Source organism: Rhineura floridana, chromosome 6 (genome assembly GCF_030035675.1).
Source record: "Rhineura floridana isolate rRhiFlo1 chromosome 6, rRhiFlo1.hap2, whole genome shotgun sequence".
NCBI lineage: Eukaryota > Metazoa > Chordata > Lepidosauria > Squamata > Rhineuridae > Rhineura > Rhineura floridana.
Genome location: NC_084485.1, coordinates 84571398 through 84597115, shown reverse-complemented (window position 1 = coordinate 84597115; position 25718 = coordinate 84571398). Strand labels below are relative to the sequence as shown.

The 25718-nt window shown below is 44.8% G+C and overlaps 1 protein-coding gene across 6 annotated transcripts in view; it reads right to left on the bottom strand.

Moving 5' to 3' along the window:
* The window catches only part of MAST2 (microtubule associated serine/threonine kinase 2), a 284336-nt gene that overhangs the window by 10326 nt on the left and 248292 nt on the right, over nt 1-25718 (bottom strand). For all 6 annotated transcript variants that reach the window (XR_009763527.1, XM_061632847.1, XM_061632851.1 and 3 more), the window contains 4 exons: nt 24195-24496; nt 22768-22983; nt 7299-7525; nt 5774-5896 (listed from right to left, as the gene is read on the bottom strand). Coding sequence is in view for 5 of the 6 variants with exons in the window: in XM_061632847.1 (XP_061488831.1) it covers nt 5774-5896; nt 7299-7525; nt 22768-22983; nt 24195-24496 (868 nt within the window). In the remaining variant the exon portion in view is untranslated. The remainder of the gene's footprint in view (nt 1-5773; nt 5897-7298; nt 7526-22767; nt 22984-24194; nt 24497-25718) is intronic.

The window sequence follows — 25718 nt, the reverse complement described above, 5'->3', positions numbered from 1 at the left end:
CCTTCCTCAAAGTTTTGGCTAATAGGGGTACTGGAGGGAATGCGTATAATAGTCCCTCCGGCCACGGCAGTGACAGAGCATCCACCGCTTCTGCTGTCGTATCCAGGTATCGAGCAAAGTACCTGGGTAGCTGGCAATTGCAACTGGAGGCAAATAGGTCGACTGAGAAGACGCCGAACTGACACTGGAGAAGATGGAACACGGTCGGATGAAGTTTCCATTCTCCCGGAAAGACCTGTTGTCTGCTGAGCCAGTCTGCTGTCACATTCCAAATTCCTCTGAGATGTTCTGCTTTTAGGGATTGCAGATGTTGTTCTGCCCAGTCGAAAATGAGGTAAGTTAGGTTCTGCAGAGGTCGGGTCCTGGTGCCTCCCTGTCTGTTTAAATGAGATTTGGCACACGTGTTGTCCGTTCGAATGAGGACATGGTCCAAGTGGAAGCGAGACTGAAAATGAAGCAGAGCTAAGTGGACAGCTTTTAGTTCCAGCCAGTTGATAGTCCGAGTTTGCTCTGTTGCGTTCCAAACTCCCTGAACAAACTGGGAGTTGCAGTGGGCTCCCCAGCCAAGGAGGCTGGCATCGGTGGTAATGACAGTCCTGTGGGGTTCTCGGAACGGAATGCCTTGGGTGAGATGTTGTGCCCTTGTCCACCAGCGGAATGACAAGCGCAGTGTGGGGCTCAAGGGGATTACTCGATGGTTTGAGGTGGCAATGTCGTGTTGGAAGGGCAGCAGGGCCCACTGTAGCTGGCGAGTGTGGGCTCGAGCCCATGGCACAACATGGATGGTGGACACGAACATTCTGAGAGCCCTGGCTAGAAGCATGATGTTTGCAGATGTTTTGTGCATCAGAGATCGTGCGATGTCTGTGATAGCAGATATGCGATCTGGGGACAGGGACACAGTCGCTTGCAGGGTGTCCAACATTGCCCCCAGATGTTGTAGTCGTTGGGTTGGTTGTAGATGGCTTTTGTCGAAGTTGACTAGCCAACCGTGGGCCTGTAAGACATGTAGCATGAGTGTTAGATGACGCTGAGCCCGCTCCCTAGAACTCGCCCGTATTAGAAGATCATCCAGATAGGGGTAGATATGGACCCCTTGAAGCCTAAGGTGAGCCACTAGAATAAGTAGCACCTTGGTAAACACTCTCGGAGCAGACGACAATCCGAACGGCATGGCGTGATATTGGAAGTGCTGGGAGCCAAAGGCAAAACGAAGAAATTTTCTATGGGCTATGCAAATGGGCACATGGAGGTATGCTTCCTTTAGATCGATAGAAACCAGGAAGTCTCCCTCGTGCAGGCTGTCTGTAATGGAGTGGAGGGATTCTATTTTGAACCTGAGATACTTTACAAAACAGTTAATGAACTTGAGGTCCAATACCGCCCTCCATGAAAGATCTCGTTTGGGCACAGCAAATAGGAGGGAGTATACCCCTTCCGACCTCTCAGCAGTGGGGACTGGCTCTATCGCCGCTATGTCCAAGAGATGATGTATCGCAGTCTGCATGATGCAATGCCTAGCTGGTGCCCTGGGACAAGGGGAGGGATGAAACTTGTCTGGAGGTATTGCCCAAAACTCAATTGCATATCCATAACAGAAAAGGTCTCTGATCCAGGAGATCTGAGTAAGGCTTAGCCAATGTTTGCCAAATAGAAGGAGCCTGCCCCCAACTGGTATTATATTAATACTGTTGTCATGGCCCCGTCAGAGGACTCCTCAGATGAGGACGACTCGGGAGTAACAGGAGCAGACCCAGGAGCAGCAGGAGACACGGAGGAGCCTCCTGAGAATCCAGCTCCTTCTGCCCCTCAGCTGCAAAGCACCCCAGGGACAGCAGAGGCCCTGCAACCAGACACAGACAGTGAACAGGATACTCCCCCCTCACCTGCAGAACGCAGACAGCAGAAGGTCAGGCAGAAGAGAGGCAGGCCTGTCTCCTTAAGGCCCAAACGCTGAGGGCTCACACCTGCTGTCCATCCTGCTCTTTATAAGGCACACCTTGGCTGCAGCTTGTTGCTGACTGCAACGTCAGGCGTGGCTTTGTGTAGACCTAGTTTCCCTGCAGCATCTCTTTGACTGACCTCCTTGGCAATTGATCCCGGACCTCCACTGACCTCGCTTCTGGACTTCTGACTCGGCAAGTACGCTTCGGATAGGCCTGGCAGATTTACAACCCGACTGCTGGCTAAGGACTTTCCTTCCCTGCCAAAGACCCAGGAATTTCCAGGCCCCCCCCCCGACACTGCTGAGGCAGTGTAGAGCTGACAACTGTCGGCGCTGTCGAGACCCTCCCCTGTATGAGGACGTAGAGGAGCCTCTGCGGCCCTGGTACTGACCTCTGCCCGGGAAACGCCGGTTCCAGCCTCCTCTGCAGGAGTGGAAATCATATGTTGGGAACTCACGGCCTCGTCCCTCGGGCCGCGTTCCTCGAAAGGGCTGGGACGTGCGGTACGCATTGAAACGTCTAAAAGGTCTGCGCTTGATGTTTCTGACGGTGGCCAAGACAGGCTTTCGATTGTCCATAGGGTCAACAAGCACTGCCTTTAGTGCCTCTTCGCCGAAAAGTAATGATCCGGCGTAAGGTGCCCGTGATAGATTAACTCTGGCAGTAGAGTCAGCCTGCCAGTGACACAGCCAGAGGGTCCGTCGGGCAACAACCTGAGCTGCCATAGCGCGTGCTCCTAGCTGATTCGCATCCAAGGTGGCGTCAGCCACAAAAGCAGCTGTTTTGCGCAATTTGAGTAGCGATCTGCGCAGAGTGGCAGGATCTGGATTGGGGTCCTCGATGAGGTCGTCTAACCACATCATCGCTGCCCTGGCGAAAATAGAGGCTGATGTAGATGCACGCATAGAAAAGGCGATGGCCTCATGGGTCTTGCGTAAAGCAAAGTCCAGTCTCCGCTCAGTGGCATCCTTTAAATGAGAGTCCCCTTCCCTTGGCAAGAGGGATCTGGAAACTAAACTGGAAATAGGCTCGTCTATGCCGGGGACGGCCAGTCTGGTAGAAAAGTCTGGGGCCAAAGGATAAAGTCTGTCCGCAATGTTATTGAAGCGACGTGCCTGTAAAGGGTGGGACCATTCGTCCTTGGCCAATTTAGCAATGGGGTCTGGCACAGGGAGAAAGTTTTCTGCTGGCGTGGGGGATTTCAAGACCCTGGCTCCCTTTAAAGCGGGAGTGGCAGCTGCAGTTGGAGTAGATTGAAGGCCAAGGGTGTTCAACACTCTGCGCGCCAAGGGCTGGTAATCTGAGGCATTGAAGAGGCGATAGGATGTGTCCTGCTCATGGTCCGAATGGTCACTCCATTCGTCTCCTTGATCTTGCAGCGCGAATGCGGACTCCTCACAAGAGGCGTAATCAACGAACCTGCCCCTGGCAATGTCAAACGGGTCTGGGGAGCCTGATGGGTTTGTCTCACTGTGTACAAAGTGTTCCCCGCTGCATTGAGGGATAGCGGGAACTTGTGATGGTGACTGTCTCTGAGCGAAAAACGACAGCATGCCCTGAAGTTGTGAGATGAACTTGTGGGACAGCTGCAGTCCCGGAGATGTAGATGGTTGCTCTTGGATAGGCGGAAGTGCGGACGGCCCCACAGGTAGTGACGAGGAGTAAGCCCCAGATTGGTTGACCGTTGGTTGTACAGGAAAGCCAGGAAAGTCCTCCTCATCAGAGGAGGCAGCAGGAGAATGAAATAGGTTAGTTAACTGTGCATGGTTTGACTCCTCTGGAACCGGAACAGAGACATAGCGGGGCCGCTTGGTTGCGCAGTGGCTGGAAAGATGTTTGGTTTTGGCCACCGCTTTTGAGTGCTTATGTTTGACCGCCTTAGGAGGTTTAGGCTTGGTCATCTGGATTGTCTCTGGCTGTTGTGGCGGCTTGGTTGCCTGGGTTGTCTCTGGATGTTCTGCCATCATATATTTTAAAGGGTAGCAGTACACGGCACACGACTGGGGCAGAATGCACTGGTAGCTGGCTAAGTACACTGCCACGATGGGGCAGAATGTACACTATGAACAGTCTTAATACACAGCCACAATTGGGGCAGAATGCACAGATAGCTTGGCACAGTATCGGCAGGCTTGGTACAGGATGGAGCAGAATGTAATATTTGCACAGCTTTGCACAGTGTCAACCGCTTTGCACAGTCCTAGCAGCAATAATAGTCTTTGTACTGGTCCAGATAGCAGCAGTAATCAAATAGTTGCCAGGGCCAGCAGCAGAAGTGGAGTTAATGAAGGAACCTATGTAGATCTATAGGATCCTATCTTTTAACACACACACGAGGGGCAGATCACACAGTGAGTTGAAAGAGAGCCTGGGTTCTGCTATCCACAGCCCGAGTAAGGGCGACCCCCCTTTGCGATACTAACAGGCTAGTAGAAAGAGCGGGAAAAAATAGACAATCAAAATGGCGCCCGCGAAACGAAGCGGAAAAATTGGCCAATCAGAAGAGGCTAGTGGGGATGAAGAAGCAATGGCGGTCCCCTGGGAGCGCCAGCAAATGAAACAACGGCCGCCAAAATTTTTTTAAAACTGTAAAACAGTAGAACAGTTATACAGCCGCGGGGCTGAGGACGTAATCGCGGCTGGGGGAGTTAGGCAGGAAAACCTCCGTAAGGGAGGCAGGGCAGCCAGCTGAAGAAAATCGGCAAACAGGCAAGCCGCCGCCGCGGGCTAAAGAGACCGTCTCGGCGAGGAGTAAAACGCCGCGGTTGGATCGGGGAGGTAAGGCGGCCCAACCAGCAGAAGCCGCTAAGGGACAGGCAGAGAGCCGTAGACACAGGCTCCTGGTGGGAGATTGAAGCGCCGCCCCGTAAAAAGCCGAAGACAAAAGGAAGCCGCAGCCGCAGGCTCCCGATCGTCAGGGCATGAAAAAGAAGCGGCGGAGCAGGGGAGGAAACTGCAGCCACAGTTGCCGCGTCCGCCGCTGAGGGAGAGAGACCGCAGCTGTGGTCTCTCTAAAACGTCGTTAGGCTTTGTCCTGGGAAGAAAAAACACCCAGGCAAGGAGAACGTTCCCGGGGGGCTCCCCAGGAAAGACACACAAACAGCGGGAAAAGACAGGACAGAGGGAAGGGAACAAGGTAAAACAGACACACAAGAAGTCCACCCTCTGTCACACAAAACCAAAAAACTTATCTAGTCACTAGCTATAGATCTTGCACGGACGAAGGCAAGAATGAACTGGAGAGTGGGAGGGGCCTGACGCCCCTAGTCTTGACTTCAGAAACATTCTTGCCTTCGGACGATAGGTGGAGTCATTACCCGCTTGATGGCATACCTCCTATGGAAAATTACACAACCAGCTTTTGTTTCAGGCTTACTGAAACAAAAAAGTTTTTAGCAGGCACTGAAAACAGTACAGTGAAGATGCCTGCCCAATACTAATAGGCAGAGAGTTCCAAAGAGTAGGTGCTGCCACACTAAAAGAGTCTTTGCAAGTGTGAAATGAACACTATGTAGCATTTGTAGAAGTGCCAGTTGATAAAGCACCGGCATAAAATGGTTGTAATGCCTACTCCCAGTTAGAAGTCTACCAGCTGTATTTTGAACTGCAATTTTTGAATTAGACATGCATAATTGAAACTAGGTTATCTCTGTCCAGGTAAGGATGCTGCTGGTGCACCAATCTAAGCTGGAAAAGATGCTCCGTGGCATGGAGGCAACCTGGACCTCCAATGGGGAAAATGGATAAAGGAATGCCTCAGTGTTCCCAAAGATCTCTTTTTATATATTGCACTTCCCACACAGCATGTGTGTATACTCAGTCTTTACCTTCAAGACCAACTCCACCACCTCAGTATGAACCAATCCATGTACAGGCTCTCCATTCACATGGGTTATCAAGTCCCCTTCTCTTAGACCAGCCTCACTTGCAGGGCCACCTTCTTCCACATGCTGCCAGTGAGTGAGAGAGAGTGAGAGTGAGTGAGTGAGTGAGTGAGGAGAGAGAGAGAGAGAGAGAGAGGGAGAGAGAGAGGGAGAGGGAGAGAGAGAGGGAGAGTGAGGAGAGAGAGAGGGAGAGTGAGGAGAGGGAGAGAGGGAGAGAGGGAGAGAGGGAGATTAATTTCAAAAAACAATCCTTTGCCCATGTTAACTGTCCTCCTCAACTCCACATACAAAGGAATCTCACAAGTACTATGCACTTCAGGATAAATATGTCATAAGTTGCTACAATACTTGTTGCCAAGTTTTCTTTCTGATCTTTGTGAAGATATAAGAAGCTACGTCATGCCAAATCACACCTTTGGCTTATCCAGCCCACTGGTCTATCTAAAAGCTGTTCACCAGGGCATGCATTCACTGGGATCTCAGGCAGAGGACTTTCCCAGCCCACTTACCAACTGGGGATGCACGGATTGTACCTGGAGCCTTTTATCTGCAAATCATATGGTATGGTTCTATCACTGATCTCTGCAATAATTTCTCTCTCAGTGCAAGTGGTTATGAATATTTATGCGTCAAGATGGGTAAACAATTAATTGCAAAAATGAAAACAAACAACCCAAGTGATGATGTGTTCAATTTGTGGTATGTGATCCTTTGCTTTAAGACAGCTAGGTTTTCTACATAATGCAGCCCTTGTCAAGGTCAAATGGAATAAGGATCAGAAGTAGATTTACAGAAGCAATTATTCTATTCCATATTATTATTGTATCACTGATAATTAGATTCAAAAAGTAATCTCCATTTAAATGAAGAAACCTTAAGTGAGATCTATAGGGAAATTGGGACACTCTTTCCTTTCCTTTTTCTTTTTAACCTACGAGCATCATGCAATTAAAATTGACAAACATTCCTTGTGGGAAATGGCTCTGGCAAACAATCACACATAACGTCAAAAAGAGAGCACATACACAAGATAGGCTGTCTGAGAATATGGGTGGAGAAACAGAAAGCACCCACATAATAAGTCCCTTGTATAATTCACAGCTAAACTGAATTACAAATCTCTAGTCAATTCAGTGGAAAGACAGTGATGCTTTAAGAACATGTAATCAACTCCAAGCAGATGTGTGAAAAATCCTAAGGGAAGGAGATGATCTGAAGCAGACCATCATTGTCAACACAGCTCAGAATGAATTAAATGTAATTAACCCATGGGTTACAAACTCTTATAGAGAGTTCCCCCACCCCCACTATAATTCTGTAGAAAGGAGTAATTCCCATGATGATTCTGGGAAGAACTATGGAAAAACAAGGGTTTTTATTAAACCCAGTTCACAAAAATGTTCCTTTCAAATTAGGCTATAGGCAACTCATATCATGACTGAGAGGAATCCAATAAGCAAGAACATACCCAGACCATGTGATGCACTGTGTAGACATCACTGTTCCCCATGTAGACTCTAATGGCACGAAGTGTGAAGCCATATTTTTTCCCAGCTCGGTGGATGATGATCGGTGGTTTGGGGTTCATGACAGCAGGAGAAAAGTCTCGACTTGGAGATGAGTCTCTTGAAGATGGGTTGGAGGACAGAGAATGAGGTGACATTGGACTGGCTAATGGAGAACATGTATGGTGCTCTACATGGAAATAAAGGACTGCAGATTAGAAAGTCTAGTTTTCAAAAGAAAATACAGTGTGCATTAAATTATGAAGGGTAAATTAAATATCCTGATTTGGAACACTTGCAGAATTGTAACCCTTACATTTGAAAATGTTTAGTGATAGTAGTTTCTGTTTTCTAGACCACTGAAAAAAATTGTTCTAGCAAATCAAAATCAGAAAAATGGAAATTTTGGACTGCACTTTAATTTTCACAGCTAACCTAGCCAAATTATTCCCACATGAAGACTATTCTGTAACTAGCCTGTAAGTCCTTAAAAATATGCTGGTGTTTCAGATGTGAAACTATGAGTTTTTCTTTTTCTATAAAATCACTTAAAAAAAAAAGTCTAGATTAAAAATGCAGAAGGATTTATATTTAAAAATAAAGACTAATTACAGATTGGAGCACAAAAGTCAATTATATTTTTAGAGCTATATAAGCAACTCTAACAAGCTACCAATTAAGAAGTATGGTATATATATTTTGAATGCTTTAGAACAGCATTACCCAACCTTTTTTGACCCAACGCCCCTTTGCAAAATCTTTTTGTGCCCAACGCCCCACCTCAGATTAAGTATATGCCAATGCTTCCTATTCTTCCCTTAAAATATGAGTAATGCATAAAAGGTATTTTCAATGACTGATCGTTTTTATCATGCCTTTTTATTGCACTTAGATTACACACTGAATTCTTAGTATGATTTATTAATATACATACATAGTTATAGAAAAGTAAATAAAATGAGATTTATTATAAAATACTAGTGTGATCCTTGAGCTTGATGAGTTTTGGCTAACTTCACAATATCTGGAGTATACTTGAATAGTAATAGTCTTAAGTCACCACGACTAACAATATCCAAACGGTTTCGATTCTTCACTAGTATGCGATTCACTGCACTAAGCAAACAAAAGCAAAAACTAATTAAGTCCACACAGTATGAACCAATAGAATACACTGTGTTACTTAACAACAAACTCATTCAGTTTACCAGCATTGTTTCGTTAAACAAGTTCATTTAAACATCACAGAAACAAGGGGTAGCGGGTGTGCCCCATTCCTGAAGAAAACCAGCGAAAAACTGTCTGCGTCACTCGTTTGCACATGGCACTCATCCGTTGGAAGAATGCGCCCTCCACCAATACACCCAGCTTATCAAATACTCTCTCGTGATTGGTTCCAACATCCCTCAACACAGCATCGGAACATTACCTAGTGGCAGGGCATGGCTAATATCCCCATTCCTTGATATGACACTGGCAGCTACAGTAGGGCCCCGCTTACCGGTGCTTCGCTTCCCAGCGTTCCGCTAATGCGGCGGCTTTGATTTCACTTTTTTAAAGCCAATTTTGCCATTTTGCGACGTTTTTGCATCATTTTCGCGCAACAGCACCATTATATTCAATGGGGTTCCGCTTTACGGGGGGGTCCGGAACGGAACCCGCCATATAAGTGGGGCCTGCCTGTATTTAGAATTTCTTTACTAAAGAGCACACACTATTTATAGTGTTATTTCCATGAATTGAGACTATTAAATACATTCTAACTGGGGACAAAACAGTTTAAAAAATAATGATTTGTGTATTAAATAAAATTAAACTTAAATGCTTCAACTGTCACATCAGACCGCCAAATGTCAATGCCCCCCTAATGAACCCAAACACCCCCCTAAAGTTTGTAGTCATGCCAACGCCCCTCTGAAAGCCTGTAACGCCCCCCAGGGGGGCACTACCGCCCACATTGGGAATCACTGCTTTAGAATAATCTTTCAAAATATGCTACTTCAGCTCCATACCGTTTTCATTTAGAGAATTATTGCATTCCAATATTCTGACTTGATTCAGATTTTGAGTCTAAAAACAGTAATATTACGGTGATATTATATACTGAAACAAAAGCTCTTAAATTTGGACAAAAAGCAAACTTCCTGTAAAAAGCTACACTATAGAAGACACATTTTAAAACCAGTACAATGTTTTACATCTATGGAGTAGTTTTTGAAAACATCTCTGTGGATGTACTTCTGATTTATCTAAGTTACAGAAAAATCTGAATAATCCTGCATGAATGATACTTTCCAATTCAAGAAACCACTTATAATAAAGTTAATTGGAGGTCTCTGTGATGTCCCTGTATTTTAATATCTGTAAATATGGTAAGTGCAGGTTTATTAAGCGATATATGGTAAGTGACTGAGTGAGAGGGGGGAGTACATGGGCTAGAATGCTGGAGAATGTTGGATGATTATTGGCTGAGTGTTTGAATGGCTGAAGGTATAAATGAGAGGATGACAGTTGAGTCGGGGGGAGTTGTTGGGGAGTTGTGAGCGTCGTTAGTGGAGAGTTATTTGGATGAGTTGGTTGGCAGAGCTCTGAGGGTTGGATTGTATTTGGCTGATATTTAGGCAAATTATATATGACCAGAAGCATAAAGAGTGACACTGTATGAAACCATACGCTTGTTAAATCTACCTTACATAATCTTGTTATTTCCTGGTGTTTATAAATAAATATTTTATTGGTTTACCAAAAGCCTGATCCTTGGCTGGGGTTGATACAGACCAGAAGGGTGGGCAGGGTAATACCAAAGGCTGGAGAGAAACAGTATCAAATGGTGGCAGCGGTGAAGAGAGATATTGTAACATCGTCAAGCATATAGAGCAACCCAGGGCTGTATACTTTATAGACAAAGTACAGGGGGGTTGTGGGCGGCAAGGGCACTCAGACACATAGTAACAAGAAGCCAGAAGGAGACTAAAGGTGAAGTCTCAGGTAGTATTGTTTACAGGAAGTGGCTGGTAGTGCTGCCTAGCAGTGGGATCTTGTGAGATCTGTGCTAGAGCGCATGAGAGAAGAAATAAAAACCAAGATCCTGACAGGTGGTGGCCCTGATGGGAGTATCACAGGTAGAGTCAGCTGTGGGATTGTCACAGTCTCCAATAAACTTGTATTGCATTGACTACCCAAAGTCCAACCCACTCAGAAGTAGCCTCTGCTGGAACATTACATATAGATTTTCAGCGGAGAACTTGTATAATTAGCTTTAATATACACAGAATATTTATTTTGGGTATTTTTACTCTGCCTTTTGTCATATAGTCCCCTCGCTGGATCGTCACCTTGTAGTGATGAGTGGGCTTGCGTGTTCCAATGAACCCTATGAGAGATGCCGTCGGGAGTAATGTAATCCCAGCAGGGTCACCCATGGCGGTAAGGTCACGGGAAAGGAACCAGACAAAGAATGACCCAAGAAAGTCCTCAACGGTAGAACAGGCGGAGAATAACAATGTGTATGTTACAACGGCTGTGAAGGTGGATGAAGGCTGCAGCACATAAAAGACTTCCAATTGTCATGGTATCCATGCCATTGGATCAAAGCCTTTTTCTGTCAAGACTGTGTGTTGATTGTTGTGCGCTGATCTCCCCACATAAAACAAATTCACGTACAGGCATCTTCCAAGCAAACCAAACCAAACCAAAAGTCCCATGGCGATCGGCGAATGGCGACGGGGACAGGACTGTGGAATCCAGAAGCCCCTAGTCATGGACCAGAACACGGGCGGTGGATACACACTCAGTCGTCCTTGTGATGTTCCTATATTAATGTATATATGGTAAGTGTTGGTTGTTTAGAAGATACATGGTAAGTGGAGTGAAAGAGGAGGGGGAGTGAATGGGCAGTAGAATGCGAGATGATTGGCTGAGTGTTTAAAATGGCTGAACGTATAAAAGGAAGAGTGAGAGTGGAATCTGGGGGGGAGAAGAGAAAGAGTGGGTTGCTTGGTGGGGTTTGAGAGAGTTGTTTGCCAGGAGAGAGTGGAGAAGGAAGGGGGTGGAGTTCGGATTAGTATTGAGTAAAACCATATGCTTATGTGCCTTAAGAAGAAATCTTGTTAATCTTGTTAGCTTTGTTAGCTTTAATAAATACTTAATTTGGTTTACCAAAGGCCTGATCCTTGGCTGGGGTTTCACAGACCAGAAGGGAGGGTAAGGTAATGACCAAGGCTGAAGGGGAACTGTAACAAATGGTGGCAGCGGTGAAGAGAATAACAATACCAGTATTCAGAGTCTCTGGGAATACTAGTATTAGGACGTGACTGGTGGTTGCCTAGCAGGGGGATCTGTTGAGATCTGTGCTAGAGCGGGGAGAGAAAAAATAAAATAAAGGACAGTCCGGACTGGTAGAATCCCTGGTGGTGCCTAGAGACAGGCAGTAACCACGATCAGGTAGGAACCTGACAGGGAGAGCCAGGGAAGGGCGTCACACATGGTGGCAGTAGCGGTGTGATACGAACACAGGAGAATACGTCACAGGTGTTGGCTGTAGCAGTGAGATACGAATACTAGACAATCCCTAACAGTGGTGTGGCAAACAGAAATAACAAAACAAGATTTCTTGTGAGAGTGACTGGCAAAGAGTGTGTGGCAAAGAGTGAGTGAACTCAAACACCATGGCTGAATACATAAAAATGAAAAGAGAGGAGCTGGTGGAGAAGTGCATAACATTCAATTTACCTCACGAGGGTAAAGGGGTAGATGAATTGAGGGTAGCACTTATAGGATTTGCAACTGCCCAGCAAAAACAACCTGTCAGGGAAGAGACCCCAGAAGGATATTTAAGCAATCCCGCTTATATAGAGTACTTGAGAGAGAAGTTAAGATGGGAGGCTGAGGAAAAAGACAAGCAGAGGGAGTTGGAAGCTGAGAGATTGAGGATGGAAGCTGAGAGATTGAGGATGGAAGGTGCAGAGAAGGAAAAACAGAGGGAGTTGGAAATTGAGAGAATGAGATTGGGGTTTGAGGAGAGGGAGAAGCAACGAGCATTGGATGCTGAATTACAAGTAGAAAAGTTAAAATTTGATAGAGAGAAATTTCACTCTGAGGAGACAAGGAAAGACAGAGATGGAGCAAAAATAAAAATTACTCCAAAGGACTTTGCTGTCTATGAGCCTGGTCAAGATCCTCAAATTTACCTCAGCACCTTTGAAAAAGCAGCTCAGTTGTGGGGGCTACCTGAAGATAAATACATGCAGTATTTATCAAACCTGATTAAAGGGGAATTGGCTGAGGTATACCAATATTTCCCCTCAGACAGGCCCGTCACCTATGCTGAATTCAAAGAAGCAGTGTTTAAAAGATTCAGACTGGGGCCTGATTATTTTAGAAAGCTTTTCAGAAATTGCCAGATACAGACAGGGAGGTCTTTCGTGGAGCTGGGGGCAAAACTGATGGACATATTTGGGAAATGGCTGACAAGTGCAAAAGCTCAGTCTGTGGAGGAGGTGAAAAACCTCATGATATTGGATCAATTATACCATCAGTTACCACCAGAAATAAGGCTCCTGGTCAAAGACCGTTCCCCTACATCGGTGCAGGAGGCCGCAGAGATGGCGGATCACTTCGCCTCCAACAGAACTGGCTGGGTGGGGAAAACAACAAGAGATTTTAAACCCAGACCATATAATGCTGGCAGAAGGGATGTGGTACCACAGCGAGTGAGTCCTCCAGTAAAATCTGAAGGGCACAGGACACCCCAGAGTGGATCTGTGTACCCTAAAAGTGAGGAGAAATTATGCTACAAATGTGGTAGACCGGGGCACCTACGTTTTCAATGTGAGGTTGCCAACCCCATTAGTAATCCTGCTCAGACAAGGGCAGTGAAAATAGAGCCCAAGGCTTTAGAAACAGCGAAAAAGGTTCAGTTCTGCCAGATAAACTGGACAGATGTAACAGACCTTGATTCAAGTCTGAGAGAGGAAGTGAGTGTACAAGGGGCAAATTATTGGGCACTGCTTGATACTGGTGCCGCTCAGACATTACTGAGGCCAGATTTAATAAAATCTGAGGTAATATTACCTCAGGAAACTGTGACTATCCAAGGAGTGAGGGGTCAACCAGAAAGTTTGCCTGTGGCCCTGGTGGAAATGACTTGGAGAGGCCGAGAGGGCCGATATAAAGTAGGCATTAATGCCCAGCAACAAGAACCAGTAATACTGGGAAGAGATGTAATGGGAGCCCAAGGAAAGATCTATGTAGTGACCAGACAGCAAATTGGCAGAGAAAAAGAAGCCATATTAAGGGGGGCTGAAACAAACAGGGTGGAATCTGTTAACCAGCCTCAGGTCACCATAGCAACCACTAGCAGGCCTGCTGAAGGAGACAAACTGTATCAAGTGGTCGCTGATAAGAAAGAAGCAGAGCAATTCAGGGAAGAGCTGCATAAAGATATAAGTTAGAAAGCAGATAAAGGAACAAGCTCTGACCCAACAGATTCCTTTCACTGACAAACTGAGGAATCAAGTTGTGTGTGAGAATGGGATTTTATATAGACTGTGGATGCCCGCTGAGAGAAAGGGTGAATGTGAACCAGTGAAACAAATGATGGAAGTGGTGAAAGAGAATTTGAGTCAAGCTCAGCAGAAGCAACGTTACTGGTATGACAGAACAGCCAGGGAACGTGTGTATGATGTGGGAGATATGGTTATGGTGTTCATACCCAGGAAACATGACAAATTACAGGCTAACTGGGAAGGACCATATACCAACAGAGAAAGGCTTGACACAGTGACGTATGTAATCACCACAGACCAATTAAACAAAAGCAAAGTGGTTCATGTAAATATGTTGAAGCCTTACCATACCAGGGATGCACAGGTGTTGCAAGTTACCTTATTCCCTGAGGGAAGTGGGCCTGAACTTCCAGATTTGGTACAGGAAAGCAAAGACAAAGGAGGGGTAGATCAAGTGGAATGGTCAGAGGAGGTGAAGGAGGAAGTAAAAGAAGAGATTCTGAGAGTTTTGAAAACCAATAGGAATCTCTTTAGCAACAAACCTGGCCGAACCAGTATAGTTATACATTCCATTGATACTGGAGATCATGCCCCAATCAGATCTGTTCCGTACCGTGTGAATGGGAAAGTTTTGAATGAGATCAAAAAGGAGGTGGAAGATATGCTGGAATTAGGAGTGATCAGGGAATCCATCAGTCCCTGGGCCTCAAGTATTGTCCTGGTTCCGAAAAAAGATGGAACGACAAGGTTTTGCATTGATTATCGGCTAATCAATAAAATTACTGTCCCAGATGCGTATCCTATGCTTAGGGTAGACGCAATGTTAGAGTTATTGGGGGCAGCAACCATTATCTCTACACTAGATCTCTGTAAAGGATTTTGGCAAATGGAACTAGACGAGCAATCCAGAGCCAAAACTGCCTTCAGTACACCAGATGGGTTATATGAGTTTGTGACCTTACCCATGGGACTAAGGAACTCACCAAGTTCATTTCAGAGGCTAATCAATACTGTGTTGCGAGGCATGTCAGATTTTGCAGTGGCCTATATCGATGACGTGGCCATTTTTAGCAAGTCGGTGCCTGAGCATATCCAACACCTGACAACAGTATTGGAGGCCTTAAGAAAAGCAGGCCTCACAATAAAAGCTAAGAAATGCCAGTTTGGACTAAAGGAAGTAATCTATTTAGGACATAAGGTGGGGAGTGGGAAAATCACCCCCTTATGGAGCAAGGTGGAGGCAATACAAGCGTGGCCGATCCCCTTAACCAAAAAACAAGTAAGGGCATTTCTGGGTGTGGCTGGATTTTATAGGAAGTTTGTGAGAAATTTTGGGGAAATAGCAAGCCCCTTGCATGAATTAACAAAGAAGAAGTGTTCTGAGCGTGTGGTATGGACGGATGAATGTCAGAAGGCTTTTGATCTACTGAACCAAGCCTTGTGCCAAGGACCCATATTAATAGCACCAGACTATGAGAAACCATTCATCGTGGCTACAGATGCGTCGGACCTGGCGCTGGGAGTCGTCTTGCTACAGGAGAGAGAAGGCACCAGACATCCAGTGGCGTACCTGAGTCGCAAGCTGACGCCGAGGGAGAAAAACTATTCGTCGGTCCAGAACGAGTGCCTAGCGGTCGTGTGGGGACTGAACAAGTTGCGCCCATATGTGTGGGGACGAAGATTCACAGTGACTACGGATCATCGGGCCTTGTTATGGTTGCAGACTATGAAAAACCATAACACTATGCTGCAGAGGTGGTCCTGGGCCCTACAGGACTATCAAGTGGACTTCCAGTTCATAAAAGGCAAGGACAATGTACTGGCCGATGGACTTTCCAGGCAAGTGGCTGGGACTGCAGTGACGTGACAGACGGAGGAACAAAGAAAGACATTTTCCCCATAGAGACTTTTATTTGTTAACGCGACGTATAAATCCTGGAACAGGAATAATACTCTGCCGTTGTTTTAAGGGGGGGGAAATGTGATGTTCCTATATTAATGTATATATGGTAAGTGTTGGTTGTTTAGAAGATACATGGAAGTGGAGTGAAAGAGGAGGGGGAGTGAATGGGCAGTAGAATGCGAGATGATTGGCTGAGTGTTTAAAATGGCTGAACGTATAAAAGGAAGAGTGAGAGTGGAATCTGGGGGGGAGAAGAGAACTGAGTGGGTTGCTTGGTGGGGTTTGAGAGAGTTGTTTGCCAGGAGAGAGTGGAGAAGGAGGGGGGTGGAGTTCGGATTAGTATTGAGTAAAACCATATGCTTATGTGCCTTAAGAAGAAATCTTGTTAATCTTGTTAGCTTTGTTAGCTTTAATAAATACTTAATTTGGTTTACCAAAGGCCTGATCCTTGGCTGGGGTTTCACAGACCAGAAGGGAGGGTAAGGTAATGACCAAGGCTGAAGGGGAACTGTAACAAATGGTGGCAGCGGTGAAGAGAATAACAATACCAGTATTCAGAGTCTCTGGCAATACTAGTATTAGGACGTGACTGGTGGTTGCCTAGCAGGGGGATCTGTTGAGATCTGTGCTAGAGCGGAGAGAGAAAAAATAAAATAAAGGACAGTCCGGACTGGTGGAGTCCCTGGTGGTGCCTAGAGACAGGCAGTAACCACGAGCAGGTAGGAACCTGACAGGGAGAGCCAGGGAAGGGCGTCACAGTCCTGGCTCAAGGACCGAGGCAGTTGAGTAGTTCGGCAGCTATATCCACGACTGAGCAGTCCTATTCAGGATCCACTCTGCTCACCCCGTATGGGGAGGGGGCTAGAAAAGGTGCCCTAAACATAGTCTGCCTCATCTCTCTCCCTGACTGGATTACCGCGTCCAGTGGGGTCACCACTTAGCGGTTGCAAAAGACAATTGAGTTTTGGAACATAGAATATACGGACATTGCTGGACAATACAGATAGTGAACGTCCTGAACACAGGACTGCCATCATCACAAGGGAGTTGAGACATTTTAATATTGACATAGCAGCACTCCAAGAAACACGAAGAGCAGGAGAAGGACAACTGAAGGAAGAAAAAGGGGGTTATACCTTCTTCTGGAAAGGACTGCCTGAACAAGAACAACAAATACATGGAGTAGGCTTTGCTATTAACAATAATCTTGTGAAGCTCTTGTCAGAAGTTCCTATTGGCATTAATGAACGACTCTCAACTCTCTGATTAAAAGTCGCCAATAACCAGCAGGCAACTATTGTGCTTATGCACCAACATTAGATGCTGATGAAGACATCAAGGAAAACTTTTATACCCAGCTGGACACCACCTTATTAGAGATACCTAAGGAGGATAAAATTATCCTCCTGGGCGATTTCAATGCAAGAGTTGGGCAAGATTTTGATTTATGGCCAGAAACCATTGGGAAAGAAGGAGTTGGCAATAGCAACCTGAATGGCATTCTACTTCTGACTAAATGTGCAGACCATAATCTTGTTATTACAAACACAGTCTTTCATCAGAAAAGTAAATTTAAAACATCATGGAAGCACCCTCGGTCAAAACACTGGCATCTCCTGGATTACATAATTGTCCGTGCCAGAGATCGTCATGACATACTCCTCACTAGGGCCATGATGAGTGCTGATGCCTGCTAGACAGATCACCAATTAATGTGATCCACTATGGCCATTAATATTGTTCCTCAATGTAGGCTCCAAGGAAGAAAACCAAGGCGTAAAATGAACATCCATGCCCTTCAAGATCCTATTAAGCGAGCCTGCTTTCGAACAACTCTCAAGAAACATCTACCAAAGGAACTCCCTGAAAATGTCGAGGAACACTGGATTAAACTGAAGACATCCATTATTGCAGCATGTGAACATACTACTGGATACCAAACTAAGAAACATCAGGATTGGTTTGATTAGAATGATAATGAGATTGAACATATCATTGACAAGAAAAGGAAAGCCTTCCAGATATGGCAGAAAGACATTAACTGTGCTGGTAAGAAAAAAATCTATGCCAGTGCAAAGGCTGAGGTCCAAAGAACTAGAGAACTTAAGAACACCTGGTGGATAAAGAAAGCTCAAGAAATCCAGCACTTTGCAGATGCTCATGATGCACAGGGCTTTCTTAATGCCACAAAGGCCATCTATGGACCAACAAATTTCGGTACAAATCCCTTACGTTCAATGGATAGTAGCAAACTTCTTAAGGATAAAGAGTCTATTGCACTGCGCTGGAAAGAGCATTACCACGACCTCCTCAGTCATAACTCTATTGTGGCTAATGAGGTCTCGCAAATTCCATAACAACAAACTAGAGACGAGCCTGCAGTATCCCCTAATTTGGATGAAGTCAGCAAAGCCATCAATCAAATGAAGAATAACAAAGCTAGTGGACCTGATGGGATTCCTGCTGAAGAAGGTGGGCCTGAACTTACACAACAACTTCATAAGCTCATTGAAAAAATCTGGATGAGGGAGATCCCGGAAGACTTTAGGGACGCCATAATTATCACCATTTTTAAGAAGGGTGATAGAACAGATTGCAGGAACTATTGAGGTATCTTCCTTCTTGCTACCGCAGGTAAAGTCCTTGCAAGGATCCTTGCAAATCGCCTCCTGCCGATTTCAGAGGATGTCCTCCCGAAATCTCAGAATGGTTCCACTCTTCCAGGGGGACAGTGGACAAGATCTTCACTGCATGACAGCTTCAAGAAAAATGCCGGGAGCAAAATCAACCTTTATATATGGCGTTTATTGATCTGACCAAGGCCTTTGACACTGTGAATCGAACCACTCTCTGGACCATCCTTCTGAAAACTAGATGCCCTGATAAATTTGTGAATATTTTGCGACTCCTTCATGACAACATGATAGCAACAATTTTGGATAACAACCAATCCATTCAGAGTTGAATCAGGCGTAAAACAGGGGTGCGTCATTGCTCCTACCTTATTTGCTATCTTCATTGTTATGATTCTACACCTTATTGAGGGGAAACTTCCTACTGGTGTGGAAATCATATATCGAACAGATGGAAAGCTTTTTAATCTCAGTAGGCTGAAAGCAAAAAGTAAGGTAATGTCAAGCTCTGTTGTAGAACTTCAATATACCGATGATAATGTAGTCTCCACACATTCAGAGGAAGATCTTCAAACTATCCTAAATATCTTCACAGAAGCATATGGAAAGCTTGGGCTCTCACTTAATATTAAAAAAACCAAAGTGCTTCATCAACAGGTGCGAACTAGTCCCTCTGTAGCACCATCAATCCAGTTTAATGGTATGACGTTGGAGAACGTTGATCACTTCCCCTATCTCGGCAGCCATCTCTCTGTAAAAGCTGACATCGATGCTGAAATTCAACATCGTCTGAGCTCTGTGAGTGCTGCATTCTCCCGAATGAAGTGTAGAGTGTTCGAGAATCAGGATATTTGCAGGGAGACCAAAATGCTTATTTACAAAGTCATTGTGCTACCAACCTTACTGTATGCCTGTGAAACATGGACCATTTATAAACGCCACTCCCAACTTCTTGAAAGATTCCACCAACACTGCCTCCGGAAAATTCTGCAAATTACTTAGGAAGACAGACGGACTAATGTTAGCATTTTGGAAGAAGCAAAGACTACCAGCGTTGAAACAATGATCCTTCAACATCAACTTCATTGGACTGGCCATGTTGTTTGAATGCCTGATCACTGTCTTCCAAAGCAGCTACTTTACTCCCAACTTAAGGATGGAAAATGGAACGTCGGTGGACAGCAAAAGGGGTTTAAAGATGTTCTTCAAGTGAATCTAAAAAAATGTAACATGAACATCGACAACTGGGAAGTCTTGGCCCATGAACGTCCCAAATGGAGGTTGGGTATTATCAAAGGTGCTGTGGACTTTGAAGAAGCACAAATATGGGGCAAATGGGACAAACGAGCTAAGCGGAAGGCACGTCAAACAAATCCTCATCGCAACCATCTTCCATCTGGAAACCTATGTCCCTACTGTGGGAGGCTGTGTGGATCCAGAATTGGCCTCTACAGTCACTTACAGACCCACTGTTAAAGACCTTATCTTGGAAGACAATCTTACTCGGCCATGAGTGATCACCAGTGAATGAGTCCCATAGCATCTTAACAATAAAAACAAAAAATATAATATAATATAAGACAAAAGTATAACAAAATATAGCATGCAAAAATAACTGCATTCCTGGTCATCCTGCAGATGTCATCATGACCTCTTTAGGGTTGGCATTGTTCTTGAGATTGGAGATAAGCTCTCTGTTTTAAGAGCAGTCAAAGGAATCTTTCATCTCAGCACTGTGACACTGAGACAGAGGGAGAATGTCCTGTGTGCCTCTATGCCTGGCGAGTGTTTGTGCTCTGTGTGTGTGTGTATGCACACACTGTATATATGATGAATGTGCATGTGTGGTGAATATGTGTGCACACGCTGTATGTGTCATGTGGATATACACTGGCCATGCCCAAAAAAGTTAGCCACTCCTGTTCTAGAGAAGGAAACTGCTGGCAAACTGGCACTATCTCATGTTTCTGAAAATCCAACACAATTAAGGCAGATGTGGGGAACCTTTGGGCCCTCCAGATGTTGCTGAATGACAGCTCTCTTCATCTCTGGCCATTGGTCATGATTGCTAGGGTTGATGGGAATTGAAGTTCAGCAACATCTGGAGGGCCAAAGGTTCTCCTGCTCTAAGGACAGTTAAGAGCCTGAAACCTATGGAAAGGTCAGAATGGTCAACAAAGGGCTCGAACTTTGATGGGGACTATGATGTATGAGTCATGGAATGGGGGAAGGGAAGAAACAGAAGACAATAAAATGGTATTTTCATACTAGAAAGGGGGAACAGCAGTAGAGTCCCCCAAAGATCCATGCTGGGACTAGTGTCATAATTGTTCATAAATGATCTGGAATGACAAGTAAACAGTGAGGTAGCCGGGTTTACATATGACACAAAGTGAATCAAGCTGTTGAAAGCTCAGACACACTGAAAAACTGTAAAAGGATCTGACCAAATAGGATGACTGGACAACAGAATGCTAAATGAGATTTAATAACTGCAAAGTGATGCAAAGAGGGACAAGCAAACAAACCACACATGTGCAGTTAAGCAAGGCTTAACTAATCTGTGAAAGAACAACAGATCTCGGTGTCCTAACAGAAAGCTCACTAAAAACATCAGCATAGCATTCTGGTACAGTAAAGCAGGCAAATAATTTGATTCTGATGATTGCATGAACTGTGCCATACTGCTTGCTGCAACAGTTTCCACTTCTGCCATTTGGAGAATAAAGCCTACACAAGCCTATGATCTATTACTAATAGCTTGTCTCAAAGGGAGTAATATGACAGGCTTAAAATGATCAAGAGGTTGGAGCACCTTCCTCAAGAAGAATGCCTGAAGAGTTTTGGCTATTTAGTTTGGAGAAATGATAGGAGGCATGACAGAGGTTTAAAAAAGTATAAATGGTGTAGAGAGAAATGTTTTATACAGACAGACCAACCTTAGGAACATGCAATGAAAGTGAAGGGCACTTGATTAAGGGGCAGGACAGAAAAAAGGAGGTTCATAAATAACTTAAAGGGTTTACTACCATAGGATGATGTGATGGCTGCTAGCCTAGATGGCTTTAAAAAAGCAAATTCATAGACAACATCCATGTATAGCTACTGACGATGATTTAGGGCTTCAATATTTATTGAGGCAGAGTACCTTAACACCAGACAGTGGGGTCAAATAGGAGATGGACACAATTAAATAACAGAGAAATATTTTGTCTATATTGATTTGTTGCTGCAAATAAAATGCTGAACTAGACCATTGATATGATCCAGTTTTTTCTATGGTAGGCAATGGGAGAAAATACTTTACCCCTTTGCAGCTTATCTAGTTGACATAAGTAAGGAATTCAGCCACAGCTTATTCCTTTCAATGACTATTAAAGCTAATTATATGCAGGGCCGGTGTCAGACATGACTGGGCCCTTTGGCATCAGCCTGCCCCGGGCCTATGGTGTCATACTCCCCAACACTCCTGAGGCAAGCAGCATGGGGCTTAAATAGGTCCATCTGTCCCACCTACCTCCTACATCAGCACGTTGTGTGCACATGCTTGCCATCACTCAGGATGGCAGCAAGTGTGTGTGTGTCAAACCCTTAGGGATGTCCCCACTGCCATCTTGGGTGATGGTAGGCATCTACGCACAGTGTGCTAATGCGAGAGGTAGTTGGGGCAGGCTCACCACCTGTATGGGGGGTATTGCCTGGGAGCTTCCACTCTGTGATCTGTGGCAGCATCAGGTTGCTGGGTCCCACAACTCAACGCTGGCACAGACTGCAGAGTAGGAACTCCACCCTCCCAGCCAAAGGGCCCAACCTGGTCACCTGCTGGCGCTGGGCCTGATTACATGCTGGAACCAGTGCAGAACTCCATACGAATAAAACATCAGAAGAAATTACAGGTAAACAGTTTTGCTTAAAGTCATATTGCTAGCACATGGCAGCAGCAGGGATTTCTATGGTTCAAATGCATTTACTGTAGCCATTCTTCCCATTACTTTTTTTTGTGCCATCTCAGCTGTTCACTAAATTTTAGAAATTCACTAAATGTTGGTAGATGCTTACATAGCTGCAAGACACCCACATTTTTTCTCATGCTTGCAATTTTAACATGAGGCTGAATAAATATCTACTAACTCCAATGAAAAAAGAAGATGCACTTTAGGCAATCATAGTAAGATAGCTTATGAGTTGTAACGTAAAATATCACAAAGAAATCACAGTCTTCACTATATTATTGCCCTGTAGAAGGCAAATTATTATATCTCCACTGCCAGAACGTGACTAAACGAGTCTTGGCACAACTGTAAAAATAAAAAGTTATTACTTCTCCTGGTTCTTAAAAATCCTCCAGTTTTAAACAAGTCACCCAAATGATAGTTTTGCTGTATCTTACCTGAAGGAATTAGGAGGGAGAGGGCTGTGGCTGATGCTGACTTAATCACCTTATTAATGGGACGTGGAGTACGTTTTTCCCCCGACTCCCCAGAGAGTAACCTATGTCGGGCTCGCCGCACTGCCAAGTCACTTGTAGCTTTGGGAGTAGTAAATTCTGGGCTCTCGTTGCTATTACTGTGAGTGCGCTGATCAAAGAAGTCCGTAGTGCTCCCAGCTACAGTATCAATTAAAATAGATTAGAACCATAGGGAATTTCTAACAGCCTGTTCCCCTGCAGGCATGTATGTGAAATCAAAGTCATGTCTACACACAGTCCAACAGTGAACTTCCCTCATAAGTGAACCCAGGCCTGAAGCCTTATTTATAAATGTATTTAACTAGGGGTGTTATAATCTCAACAAAATTACCATCTTTCCTTCTGGTATTAAAAACACATAATTAAGCCAAATCAGCTTCACCTCAAGCACCCTGAATAAAGCTAACTCTACTTTTGTGCTGGAAGGAGTAGAAGTCTGAGATTTTTTATTTGATGGTGGTGGTGAATTCAAGAGCCATACAACACGATGGAGAAAGCAGTCCAGTTAGTCTATCAACAAAAGTTTGCATCAAAGACCACAAACTGTCTACTACTTCTGAACAAGACGTTCTGCAATACATAAGACATTATGATGTAACGTTTGGTATTTTAACATGGGCCCAACAAAAAGGCAGCCTGGCTTTTTATGGTTGCAAAGTGAAGTCAATGGTTGCCCTGTGGAACTGTGCAACCTTGAGTAATAAACTTGAAAAATAATCTGCTTATATGTGATTGGGGAGCAAGACTACAGCTTCCTGCCATTCAGGTCTGTCTATTTCACCTCAGAGAGATAACTGGACGTTCATGTGTGGGTTAACATTTGAATATGGTCTAGACATATAAAATCCAGTGCACACAGTGCCAAATTGCATAGTCAATTCTCAGACTGTATACAGTAGGGCCCCACTCATACAGCGGGTTACGTTCCAGACGCCCGCTGTAAAGCGAAAACCGCTGTAAAGCAGAACCCATTGAATAGAATGGCATGCGATGCCTGAAAACCGCCATAAAAGCGGGACAAGCGCCGTATGAGTGGGGCTTTAGTCTAATTGAGACCGCTGTATTAGCGAATCACTGTAAAGTGAAGTGCTGTAAAGCGGGGCCCTACTGTATGTGGTATTGACCACACTGTATAGATCTATGTGAGTTAAGATATTTAAGCACATATGCCCTATTTAATGCGACAGCTATGCACAGATGTCCAACAGAACAGGAGCATCCAGGGAGGCAAAATCTTTCTACCCCATCTTGTGTAGGGAGATGTTTAGAGAGACCTGTCCAAATAACAGCAAACATATTAACTTAATATACACAGTGGAGTCAATACTTCCATTTTCAAAGGTACATACCTGTCAGTGTTGAGCTGCTCACATTACTGACAGTTGAAGAAGGTGTTTTTAACCCATCCTCGTCATCCAATTGGAGTTCTCGCTCCACAGGCTGTTCTGGAATTGGAATAGGATGACTTTCCCGTGGCTGTGTAACAGGCAGCGATGCCCCATCCAACTGTTTCTTTTTTCCTTCTTCCTCAGTTGAAATGGCAAAGCGGGGCATGTCGAGAAGCCCAGAGCAACGCCGTCGCACAGTCAGAGGTGGGCTGGAGTCACTCTCTGTTTGAGAGGATTCAGACACCGAGAAATGTTTACGCAGTCTGAGGGGAAAGTACAGAACACATCCCCATTGATTTATTTTGTAGGAAGTCTGTGGTTTCAAGATGCAACTATTGTTAGTGATATACAAGCATCATAAAGAAAATGTCAAGAATGGGCAATCTAGCTGGAGCAAGTGGACAGAAAGAGGGACGATGAGAGAAAACCACACTCAGATTGGCCTTTGCCCTTCTAAAAGTTAGACACACTTGCAAACAAGGCAAGATAATTTTTTGTTGATTTGTTAATCATATTGTGATGGCATTACAGAACTGAAATTGGATGTCTTGAAAAGATGGAAAAGCCATGAAAGCCCTCTCTCTCAAATTTCATAAAAATGTTAAGAACGATTTATCAAAAGTTTAAAATTCATATGGCCCACCTGTCAACACTGATAGCTATAATGGCATTTCTTTTTTCCATGTCTTTCAGTACACCAAAACAAAATTATAATTGGATTTTGCATTTAGAAATAAAGCTTTTAGAAACCTGAATACTGAAACACTACATAAGAAGAGCCTTCTGGATCAGGCCAGTGGTCCATCTAGTCCAGCATCCTATTCTCACAATGGCCAACCAGATGCCCATGGGAACCCCACAAACAGGACCTGAAAGCAAGAGAACTCTCCCCTCCTGCAGCTTCCGGCAACTGGTTTTCAGAAGCACAGAACAGCACAGCACAGACATTATGGCTAGTAGTCACTGATAGCCTTATCCTCCATAAATTTGTCTAATCCTCTTTTAAAGCCATGCAAGTTGGTGGCCCTCACTGCCTCTTGTGGGAGCAAATAGTTTATGCACTGCGTGAAGAAGTACTTCTCTGTCTGTCCTGAATCTTCCAGCATTCAGCTTCATTGAATGTCCATGAGTTCTAGTGTTATGAGACAGAAAAAAATGCACTAATTGCAGCAGAATTTATGATTTGAGTGTCTTGCACTTTATAAACAACATCTCAGTAAGGCTGAGGGGCTGTTTCACTTGCCTAAAGGCCAAATTTTGAAACAGGGAGATTATCTGGATCCGTTTCAATCCGGTTTTAGGTCCGGTTTTGGCACTGAAACAGCCTTGGTCGCCCTGTATGATGACCTTTGTCGGGAGAGGGCCAGGGGGAGTGTGACTTTGTTGATTCTCCTTGATCTCTCAGCGGCGTTTGATACCATCGACCATGGTATCCTTCTGGGGAGACTCACGGAGTTGGGAGTTGGGGGCACTGCTTGGCAGTGG